This window comes from Muscardinus avellanarius (genome assembly GCF_963383645.1).
Source record: "Muscardinus avellanarius genome assembly, chromosome: 10".
In the NCBI taxonomy this organism is placed as follows: Eukaryota; Metazoa; Chordata; class Mammalia; order Rodentia; family Gliridae; genus Muscardinus; species Muscardinus avellanarius.
Window position 1 is genome coordinate 79,859,022 of NC_137796.1, and position 11,793 is coordinate 79,870,814.

General features: G+C 57.1%; 1 protein-coding gene across 1 annotated transcript; it reads right to left on the bottom strand.

Moving 5' to 3' along the window:
- Positions 1 to 548: 548 nt before the first annotated feature.
- MYL10 (myosin light chain 10) lies at positions 549 to 7,731 on the bottom strand (the record flags this gene model as incomplete). The annotated part of the gene is made up of 6 exons (XM_080702644.1): positions 7,642 to 7,731; positions 7,109 to 7,184; positions 6,348 to 6,452; positions 2,523 to 2,601; positions 733 to 781; positions 549 to 647 (listed from the first exon to the last, which is right to left on the bottom strand). Exons 1-6 carry the CDS (start codon positions 7,675 to 7,677, stop codon positions 549 to 551), a joined length of 444 nt encoding a protein of 147 aa, XP_080558770.1. The 5' UTR covers positions 7,678 to 7,731.
- Positions 7,732 to 11,793: the final 4,062 nt, after the last annotated feature.

Here is an 11,793-nt window from a genome sequence, read left to right on the forward strand (position 1 = left end):
CCAATTTACCCACTTTCTGTTTTAAGTTCGGCGCTATGTGCAGGACATCCTCCTTGAGCGATCTTTGCCTATGCCTTAAGCATCCCTTGAGTCTGTGCCTCCACCTCTCCAGCTCTGACTGTGCCCAGGTCCTTGCTGCGGTCAGCCTGATCCGCCTGCCCACGCAGGTCTGGCTCCTCTTCAAGTCCCTGGGACCGGCATGGGCTCTGGCACGCACTAGGTGCTCAATAAAAGCTACATCAATGAAGGCAGTGTCCTGGGGCCCAGCTGGGGATCATTAAAACTGTCAATTAGTTCTAAACACCAGCTCATCAGGAACAGTTGAGCAAAGCCAGGAAACCAAAAAGTTTCGGAAAAACCAACACGATAGGAATGCTCCGCCGTCTCCCCAGGCGGACCATCAATCACGCAAGCTCAGACCTTAGCATTATTTATTCTCGCTGCAGCTTCGACCCAGAGGACAAGGTGAGCCTTTTCCCTGGGCACTCGGGCTGCAGAAGCCCCCATGCTGCCCCCAGCCCGCTCTGCACCGGCTCTGAGCCAGTCGCCTAGTCCTTCTCTTCGCCGTGCGTGATGACGTAGCACAGGTTCCTGTAGTCCAGGTTGCCACACTTATCTGGTGGAAAAGCCGCGAACATCTGCTTGACCTGGTGAGGGAGGAGGGGGTCAGCCTGCACCACAGTTTACTGGGGACCGGAGCGGGAGACCAGGGTCCCCTGAGAGCACACTCACCTCCTCCTCGCTGAACCGGTCTGCCTGCGTCATGAGCTTCTCTTTGATGCTACGAGATAAATTTAAAAAAAAAAGTCACGTCTAGGGGGACGTGCAGATCTCAGGGAAGTCCTGGCCCAGGAGGACACTGACCCAGAACTGATGCTCCCAGGCCTTGGACGCTTCTCTGAGCTCCAGTCACTTCTTCTGCAACCCAGACTCTCCCCACAACATCCGGTGTAGATCAAATGGGATGACCTCCAGACCCCCTCCCGACCTTAGAGCCACCCTGATTCTGATAGAGTGCTAATTATCAGTCTTGGGGTCAATGTGGGGAGACAGCCAGGCCCCCGGGGCCTCTTTGGTCTTGTTCTCGATGCACTTTTTCATCAGCAGTGATCTTTGCTGACACCGGTATAGCATTTCACAGACTATCAGACTCTATCCTCAGCCTGCGGCACAGGAAAACCTACCCAGTTATGAGTCCTTTTGGACCTTGGCTCTTCAAAGCCCTTGGGAATAAGTACTATGACCTCCCTGTTACAGAAGGGAAACTGTACTATGATCTCTCTGTTACAGAAGGGAAACTGAGGCCTGGGCGGGCTTGAGACTTGCCATCTCACAGCAAGACAGGGGCTGGGACCTGTCCCAGAGCTGCCAGGAGCCAGAGGTGGGGCTGTATGCAAGGGACTGATGCCCTCATGTGTAGGAGGCCTCGTGGGGATTAAGGGGGCTGGATGGGCAGGGTTGGTGGGGGGGGGCTGAGCCCAGCCCTGTGCACCCAGAGTGTCCTCTGGCACCAGCAGTGACAGGCCCTGCTAAGGATCGACACACATTTTCCATTATTTATGCTACTGCGGGACAGTCACAGTTTCCAACTCCCCAAGAAGGGGGACTTGTCCCAGGCTCTGTTTCAACCAGAGCCTCCTCTGTGGCCTGTCTGGCCAGCAGCCACGTCTTCCAGGTCCCATGGCCTGAGGAGACACCTTCTATTCCCAAACGGGATCCCAGTGGGTTCCTTCCAGCCCTGTCTTCATGCCGGTGGGAAGCAGCAGAGGGGTTGGTCCAGGCCATGCCAGGAATGTCCCTGGTGCCTGCTCTGGCCCCCAAGATGAAGAGGGGAGCCTCAGACCCCAAGGGGAGATAAAGAAGGAGGGGGCTGCAGCCCTAGAAACCTTGAAAAGTCCCTCTTTATCCCAGGGCGTTTGACTCACATTCTTGGATGACAGCAGATCAGACTGGACAGACCCACCCCGCCTACACCCTCCCTGCCCCACCCCTCCCTGCAGGTGGGGATTCTGATGGGCAGAAAAGCCATCTGCCTGCCTCCTCACCTACAGTACCACAGTCGAGGCCAGACAGCCTGGGCCTGGGGGAGCCCACGTGCCCAGAGCCACCCAGGCCCAGCAAATGACCTCCTGGGCACAGCTCAGAGGTCTGCCCAGCCGCTGGGGCCCTGGCCAGGAAGCCACTCCCCCACCCTGGCTTCTCTGCCCCTCTGCTCCCGCTTTGCGCTCTCTGTTCCCACATCTGAAATGCTATTCCCACCCAAGCTGGGAACCTGCAGCCACCCTTCAAGGGCCCCTTCTGCCCCTAGCCTCATCCCCACCATGGGAAGATGGGGACACCAAGGTCCAGAGAGGGGACATGAGGAGGGGCGGTGCTGGGTATCAGCCTCCTGACGCCTGGCCGGAGGCTAGCTAAATTCCAGGTTGGAAAGGAGACGAGGCTGCCCCTCACGCTCACCGTCCCCAGCTCCTTCATCCTCTGAGCCTTCAGGGAGAGAAAACCCTACGAGGACGGGGACTTACAAGTCAGCCTTGACGAAGCCTTTTCCCTCTGTGTCGAAGACCTTAAAGGCATGGAGAATGGTCTCTTCCGGGTCCGTGCCTAGAAGCAGCATACGCAGTGGGGAGAGTGACAGGTGGAAAGGCCCACTCAGAGACAAGTGCCAGGCTGAGGTGGGATGGGTCCCAGGACCCCCAACCCCCACTCCACAGAGAGGGCTGAGCCCACTTGAAGAGCAGGGAGGACTCAGAGAAGCAAACCAGAGAAATAACAGACAAAAATATAGCTGCGAGTAACCTGAACAACTGTACAAGGACACCCTGAGTATTCCCTCTGTGTTCAACCCTCTTGACAATCATCCCTATTTTACAGATGAAGGAAGAAACAGAGGCCCAGAGAGGTTAAGTGACTTATTCAAGGTCTCACAGCTGGTGCTGCTACATGAGCAGTGAGGTCTTAGGTGGGCGGTATCTCTGGGGCTCGCTTATTACCCCAGCTGTACCCAGAGGCTGTGAGTGGAAGAAGATCCCTGCATGCGCGGCCGAGGGCTGGGGCTCCAGCAGTGGCTCGTAAGGGTCTGTGGGACGGTGCCACCCAGAGGTGGCACAGATGGCCCAAAATGCTGGGTGGTGGCATAACCTGGACAATTCTGCTTTTTATCACTGTTTGTGACCTTGGGGAAAGTTGTCATTAGAAGAAATCATCCTGAGTCAGGCGTGGTGGTGCATGCTTGTAATCCCAGCATTCGGGAGGCGGAGACCGGAGGACAGCAGTTCGCAGACAGCCTCAGCTACTTAATGAGGCCCTTCACAACTCAGTGAGACCCTGTTTCAAAATTAAAAGACTAAAAAATAGGGCTGGGGGGTGTAGCTCAGAGGTACAATGTCCCTGGGTTTCATCCCTGGTACCTCAAAAAAAAAAAAAAAGGAGAAGAAGAAATCATCCTGATACCCACGCTAGGCTTGGATACCCAGGTGCCTCACTGTACCAATGGGGAAACTGAGGCACCGGTGGAGGAATGCTCTACAGGCTGTGTGAATGACAGCCAGTGATCGTCTGGACCTCTTTCCTCTGCCCAGCCCCTGTGGATCCTGAATGCCCCTTCCTTTCCCCAAGGCTCCGCTGTGTCATGGTGACAGAGATGGTGTTTGCTGCTGCCTTTATGGGACTGGCAAGGAAAACACACTGTATATCTTGACAGACATCAGTGGATCAGGGCCTCAAATGGCATCTAAGCGCTCAGCGCCAGGTCCTGTGCCTACAACTGTTCCATGGAAACCAGCGCTCCCCGTGTAGTAGAGAAGATGCCTCCAATTTATCGCAAAGGAAACCAAGGCTTGAGAGATGCCATTACTTGCCTGAGGCCTCACTAGTGAGAGAAGGGAGGGTGTGGCCCATCTCTGTGGCCCTTCAGAGTGTCCTGCTCCTTCTGCCACTGAGGGCACTCCTGTGAGTCAAACTACCCTTTTTATTTTTTGTTCGGAAACAGTCTAACTTGCTGAGGCTGCCTGTGTCTCCCCCATCAGACTGGGCCAAGGCCTCCTATTTCTCCCCAGTCAGACTGGGCCACGACTGCCTGTGTCCTGGCCCCCACCAGACTGGAAGTTCATGCAGGGCAGGGTGGGGTCCGAGTCACTCAACATCTCTGCGACTGGCCCAGAGTAACGGAGCCTGGTACCTGCTGGCCCTGCAGCCTGCAAGCTCCTAGAAGGCAGAGCATGGGCTCCCTCTGGGCAGTATGGCAGGGAGCAGGTGTGCCCGGCCCAGAGCTCAGCCTGGGTAGGGCTCTGGGCCTCACAGGCTGGCTGAGCAGGCAGGGTGTGGGGTGGCCCAGGGGGTGTTGCGAAGTGGTCATAGGACCATGATGGGGGCTGGTGCAGAGATCCTGATCTCTACCTCCAAGGCCTCAGCTCTCAGTGTTCATCAATTAGCTAAAAATTCCTGGGGTCTTTGAGGAGGCTGTTACTGGGGCTCTGCATCCTCCTGAGGCCCGTGCACTAGCCTATGTCAGTCCAGGCCCAGTTGCTGGACACACCTCAGCCCTGGCCTGTTGCTCCCTGCTGTGGAGGCTGGGAGGACAAGGCACACAGCCCGCCTGCCTCCTCCCCAGAGAGGGCCTCTGCTCCAGGGCCTGCAAACTCATAAAAGCTGCTTCCCGTTGTCATCATTGTAGTGGGAATCTCAGGACAAAATCTCCTCATCCCTATTAGTGGGATGAGGCGGTGCCTGCCCAGCCCCCTGGCCACCCTGCTGCTGGGCCCTCCTGCTGACCTCTCATGCAGGTTCAGCCACATTGGCATGACAGGTCCAACTAGAGCCCCAGGCCCAGTGTCCCTGAAAAGATGAGAAAAAAGCTGCAGCCCCACAGCCCCCACCAGGTCCTGAGTCACAGACCAACACAAGCCTCAGGTCTTAGTCTTTCCATCTGCAAAACAGGTCAGCGGCCATCAGGAGTGGAAACCGTGCTAAAATGTTCCACTTCTCCTGAGCATCAGGAAGGGTCTTAAACCACTCATCCTGACACATACCCTAGGCCAGGGTGTGGGGGCTCTCCATCCTGCCATCCAGAGGCTGTGTGTGTGTGTGTGTGTGTGTGTGTGTGTGTGTGTGTGTGTGTACTGGGATTGAACCAAGGGCATTCTAACTCCAAACTAGCCCTTTTTATTTTTTGTTCGGAAACAGTCTAACTGCTGAGGCTGTCCCTGAGCCTGTGATCCTCCTGTCTCAGCCTCCCAAGCCCTAGGATTACAGGTGTACACCACTTCTGTCCACTGACAAGTGTCCTTATAGAGGAAGGTGGGGAGAATTAGTGGGAGGAGAAGGGGCGGAGTCCTGATGTGGGAGGGCTCGCGGTGAGCTCTCCCCTGGAGCCTGAGAGAGGGTGGCGGCCCTGCCAGCTTCTAGGCTTCCACACTCTGAGCTGTGAGAGGTGGCTCTGTTACTGGGAGTCACCAAGTTTGTGACAATTTGTCATGGCAGCCTTGGGGATTAACATAACCCCCATTTTACAGGCAAAACCCCCCACAGAGGTACAGAAAGCAAAACAAGCCTGCCTCAGGCCATCCTGGGGCCCAGGGGAGGCCAGGTCTTGATCCTAGACCTCGCAGAGGCAGTGAGGCGGAGGGAGGGTGCCAGGCAGGAGCAGCTCAGGGTGGGGTGTGGCAGTGCTCACCTCCCCCAGCAGACACAGCCCAAGCTGGCCTTTCCTTCTCCCCATGAACCCTCATACTCAGATATGCCAATACTGGGGGCTCCCAGGGCCAGGAGAGAAAGGGGACAGTGAGGGCTCCTGCCTTCCACCCAAGCCGGATGCTGCAGGGGGACGGAGGGGTTAAAGTCAGGGATCTATCCCAGCCACTCCTTTGCTGGGGCACCTGGGGCAGTGCCACAACCTCTCTGAGCCTCCTCTGACTCCTTTGTATAAGCAGCTCCCCAGCCCTTTCCCTGGGGGCTGCGATGACTAGGTGAAGGCCCCATCAGCACTGGGGGAGGGGCAGTTGTTTTCAGAAACCCCTTCCCCCACGACTCCTCTCTGCTTGGCCACTCTGTCAGCAGGGGCCCATGAGGCAGAGCAGAGCGAGAGGAGAGGTGGGAGTGAGGAGTGTGTTGAGGGGGTCGCCCTCCTGAAGGTGGATAAAGGGCTTACAAGGCGAGGCATTTTCCAGTGACTGCAGTCCAGAAGTGGAAACTGAGGCAGGCCTTGGATAGCATGTGCATCCAGAGGCTGGTGTCTGGGGCAACACCATGCTCTCAGCTGCGGTGTCAGGGCTGGGGGGGGGCATTTCACACCCAGCTCCCTATGCCTTCCCTCTCCTCCTCACCACCGTTCCTGGCCCTGTCTCACCCACCCTTGAGCTTCTCCCCAAACATGGTCAGGAAGACAGTGAAGTTGATGGCCCCGGGGGCCTCCTTCACCATGGCCTCCAGCTCCTCGTTCTTGACATTGATGCGACCTGGGAGGGAGCAGAGGCAGGGAGGCAGGAGCGTGAGGTGGGGTCAGAGAGGCCAGCAGACAGGCAGCCACGGAGGGTCCTGCAGAGTCCCAGCTCTCCTGACCCATCTGACCCGCCTCAGCCCCAAAGCCCTGCCCTGGGAGTCCCTGAGGTCCCCCTGCCCCCTGCCTCAGCCTCCTTAAAAGGAGAACAAGGGGCTCCTTGGCTCCTTTTTGCAGATAAGGAAAACTGAGTCCCCCCCCAAAGCTGCCGCAGAGGTGCGTAGGGACTTGTGTCTCAGGCAGCCACAGAGGTGGGGCCTCTGGGATTCTTCAAGGTCCTAGCAGACACTCAGATCCCCCATGGGCTCAAGGCTCAGCCAGAGATGACTTGGTTATTTCTCTGCCCCTGCCCAAACCCCATCAGTGCCTTAAGCCCCCTCCCTGGCAGTCGAACCCTGAAGCATTTCCTCCACTCTCTTGACCCCACCAGGGCTGCTCCTGCCCCCGCAACACCTCCCTCTCCCAGCCCTGTGCACCTCCCCTGCCCTCTGTGCAGCTGCCCTCCTCCATGCCCCTGGCCCAGGAGCCTCTCATTCGTTGCCACTGCCCTGGCCAGGTGGCCTGAGCGTGGCTCTACCCCGAGTCCCAAGCTTCCCTGGCTGCTGAGCTACCCACCCAGTGCAGCAAAGGTGTCCCTCAGGTCCTCCTTGTCTATGAAGCCATCCCGGTTCTGGTCCATGATGGTGAAGGCCTGGAGGAGATACAGGCACTGAGCGGCCACCAGGCAGCGCCCCTGCCAGCTGCTGCTGGAGGAACCTCAGTGCAGCCCCCCCCCCCACCTCCCCACTGCCCGCCCAGGGGCACAGCCTGGGAGCTGTGGTCCAGCCCTCTGAACAACACTTGCATTATTCATGCTGCAAAGCTCCATTCCTATTCCCTTGTGGCAGGCTCACAGCAACCCCCGTGCACAGAGAGGGAAACTGAGGCCCGAGGAGAGAAAGGATTCAGTCACATGGCAAACCAGGCTCAGGGACACGAGAAGAAGGGGCTGCCCGATAGCAGCAAGTCACATCTCCAGGCTCCAAGGCCTGGCCTGGTGCCTTCACAAATGATGACCTGGGCACCAAGGCCTAACCCTGTGCCCAGCTCCCTAAGCAGTTTGCATGCGTGCCATAGTCCCTCAGTGGCCCCCTGGGACAGACACCAACCTCTTTAAACTCCTGGATCTGCGACTGGTCGAACATGGAGAAGACATTGGAGCTGGCTCCACCCTCCGCTCTCTTCCGGGCTCTTCTGGGCGCCTGCAAGGGACAGGGAGGCCGTGCAGCTGCTCCTTCCGCAGGAGGTGGCCCCAGCTTAGCCCACGCCTCAGCTCCCAGAGCATCTCCGTGCAGAATGACACGGCCCGCCTCCCAGTGCCCACAGCAGGCAGGTTGGCTCCCAGTGAAGCCTGTGGAGTACCCCACTGCCACCCAGCAACATGTGCACACACACACACACACACAACACACGCGCGCACAACATGCATGGGGCCAGGCAGCTGCCTCCTGGCCCAGCCACCCCACCCCACCTGAGCTCTAACTGGGAGAGTGGCACCCACCTGTGCTGCAGAAGTGGCGCTTTTCCCACCCACTCTTGCATGGGTCTCCCACTCCCTCCCCTGTCACCTCTGGCCTTGTTTAGCTGCTAAAAGCTTCCAGCCTGCAAGATTTGTCCCTTGCCACACTTTCAAAGGGTCTCTTCTTTCCCACCCAGGTGCACTACTCACCCCAAACCCACGTTGAGCTGTCTCCTCCCCCAATGTCTGTTTGGCTAAGTGGAGACCCCAGAGGCAACACCCATTCCCTCCAAACTCTGGTCTCTCCTGTCCCACCCGGACATGGCCCAGCGTGGGATCAGGTGAGGTTTGGATGTGGCTGCCCGCAAGTCAGGTCCCACCTATGCACAGGCGAAGTAGCTAGCCTCTCACCTGGAGTGGAGTCATCCCAGGGTCTCCAGCTGCCCTTCCTGTCCCCAGGTGTTTCTGCTTTTACTTATTTGTTTGTTTGTTTGTTTATATACTAGGATGGAACCTCTGAGCTACATCCCCAGCCCTTTTTATTTTTTATTTTGAAACAGGGTCTCACTAAGTTGCTGAGCCTGGCCTTGAACCTGCAACCCTCCTGTCTTGGCCTCCCAAGTGCTGAGATTACAGGCCTGTGGCACTGTGCCCGGCTCAGCTTGTCATGGTACCTTAAAGCCCACCACTGGACATTTGCTGAAAGCTCTATGTCACCAGGGCCCCTGAATGGCCTTCTATCAGCAGCAGACCCCAGGTCTTGGACGTCCCAGAAGTGGCCCTTAATGGGGGAAAAGGAGGGCCCAGGCATCGCGGAGGGAGAGGTGGTAGCATGTTCCCACCGCAGCTCAGCCAGCACCACTCTCCGCCCCCAGCTTCCCCTGCCTCCCTGCCCCCACCCCGGTGCCTGTGTGGTCTCCCTGCCCCCACCCCGCCCTCGCCCCCACTTCCCTCGGGCTCCTGGACCCACGTCAAGGAGCAGCGGCACCCGGCCGACTTATAATTAGCTTTTACTGGGTGCTTTGTCTCCACTAATCCTTTGAAAGGGGGCTGGCAGGGCGGCTGGGACGTTAGGATGCTGTAAAACCTCTGTAATATTTATAAATCCCTTCAGACATCATAAAGAAAAGAACTTCCCTGCAGAGTTCATCTCACATAATTACATATACATTTCCCTCTGATTAATAAAAAATGATCATTTCCGTCTGTGGGATATTCTGCCCTTTCTCTCTCAGACCTGTCCTCTGCCTGGGGGTGCCTCCCCCTTGATCTCCCCCCGCCCTAGTCTTTCAAGTCCACCTGTCACGCGCGCGGGCCACCTTACTCTGCAAGGGAGGAAGGGTCATGTTGCCCGGCTGTACCAGGAGGACCCGAGGGCCCCAGCCCCAGCCAGGCTTCAGAGCCCAGCCGTCCTGCAAATTCCCCTTAGTAGTGGGAGTAGTGAAGAATAAGAGTCCCCTGAAAGGAACATCCCAGGGAAGAAGGGGTCACCCAGACCTGGGTTTTAATCCTGACCTTGCTATTCACAGCCACTGTGATGTCAAGAAATACATTTACCCTCTCCGAGCCTCAGTTTCCCTGTTGATAAAACCAAGAGAAAGTGCCTGCCTCAAAGTGTCAGGACATTTATTAGAACCTGTTAGCCTCCATTCAGGCCCTGTACCCAGTCCCCAAAACCCCCGAACCAGGTTCTGTCTTTGTCCCCAAAGAGCTCAGGCCAGTTGGAGACAGGTGATCCACTGAGCTTGGCAGAGGGAGGAACAATGTCTGAGTCAAGTTCTCAGGCCTCAAGGGACTAATAAAAGTGTGAGACACAGACAGACAAGAGGAGCAAGATGGACAGCTGTCAAGGAGGCCCAGGCCGGGGGCGCTGCAGGCAAGCCCCAGGAGCAAGGTGGACAGAAGGACCCCACAGCTCCAGGAGCCCTGCAGTCTGGCATACCAGCCCCACAGCAGTGCAGGCTTCCACCGTGCAGCTCCCAGGCCTGGCTCTGTCTCCCCCACCGTCCACTTCCTTACGCACGTCCCAATTTCACACACCCCCACCACCACCACCAAGTCCAGGAAAGCAGAGACTCAAACCAGGATCCACGCAGAAGGGCCAGCCACCGGTTAAAGGCAGCCTAGGGCAGCCCAAGTCTAGGTATCAAGATCAGACCAGGCACAACATCAGGTCAAGGTCAAGGATAACAGTGAAAGGAATGAGGTCAAGGTCAGGGTGAGTTCAGGCCTGAGATGAAGGTTAGAACCTCAAGGAATCCAAGATCACAGGATGAGCCTGGAGTTAAGGGATGAGGTCAGGATCAAGGTTAGAGTTGGGAAGGCAACCCCCAGGGGTTGGGGGGAGGGGACCATAGCCCTAAAGCTGTGGGGCTGAGCTCCTGGGGACAGCCTGGTGGGAGGAAGGACAGCCCCAGCCTACCATGGTCAGCAGTGCTCCTGGTGCTGCAGCGGGCCTGGGGCAGCCTGGGGATGGCTCTTTAAATAGTGCTCCTCCCAGGGAGCTGGCGCCACTGCTGGTCCAAAGGACAGTTTGGAAGGTGACCAAGGACAGGATGGGACCTCCCTGCCAGACATATCCCTTGGGCCATTGGGAATGCGTGGATCTGTAGATCCTTGGGCAAGACCCACAGATCTAGACTGCCTAAGCCAGGATCTCCGCAAGCGCCCAGCCAACTGTTTTCTGTACAGCCAGAGAGCGAGGTGCAGGAAGGAGCCGGGGCCAAGGACAGGCTATGAACTGAAGCCCACAACCAGCTGGGAGACTTGGCTTTGGGCCATAGAGGGTCAGGGAAAGGTCCCCAGAGCAGGGCCACTCATGCCAGCTGGGGACATTCAAGTTCTGAACTTGAGCCAACCTGAAGCCATGGGGGTTCCAGATTCAGTGTTCTTATAGGAGCAATGGGTAAGATGTGACACTTCACTGAGTCTCCTTGTGGAGATGGGTTTGCTTCAATCCGGCTCACAGGGGCCCTCCAACCAGTACGACGACTACACTCATCCCTCCGCATCCGCTGGGATTGCTTCCAAGACCCCCCACAGACACCAAAAGCCGCAGATGCTCAAGTCCTGTATATAAATGGTGAAATATTTGCATACAACCTATGAACATCCTCCCCTACACTTTAAATTATCATCTAAATTACTCATAATACCTGATACAATGTCAATGCCTTGTGAATAGTTGTTAGACTGTCTTGTTTAGGAAATGAGGACAAGAAAAAAGTCTGTACATGTTCAGTAAAGACACAATTTTTCCCCCAATATTTTCCATCCACAGATGGTGGCATCCTTGGATGTAGAAGCCATGGATACAGAGACTGGCGGTAAGGTCCTGTGGTTAGCAGTGCTGCCTTGACAGCCCCCAGCCCAGGGGGGGCCCACTGGGACTTGAAAATGTACACTGTATTGAGAAAGCAAAAGAAAAATAAAGGTGACTTGGATGAGGGAGAACTGGAAGCCCAGACCCCGCTCTACCACGGACCTCACACAGACCCACCCCCAGATGTGGCCCCATCCAAGAATTCCCCAGCATATGTGCCAGACAGAGCCCACGCCCACCCCTGCAGGCTCCTCACATGTCCAACTCAGCCCTGGTAGCCCCGGCTGGGCCTCAGGGTGGCCTCTGTCCATCTGGCCAAGGCCGCTGCTGCGTGGGGACACCACCTCTGAGCAGCTGCCAGAGCCGGCGGGGCTAGACTCAGGCCATGAGGCCATCAGTCCCCAGGAGCTGGAGAGCTTAACTGTCCCCGGAGCTGGCCTCAGGGCTCCAGGCCTGGGTACGGCTGATCCCCGGCCTCGG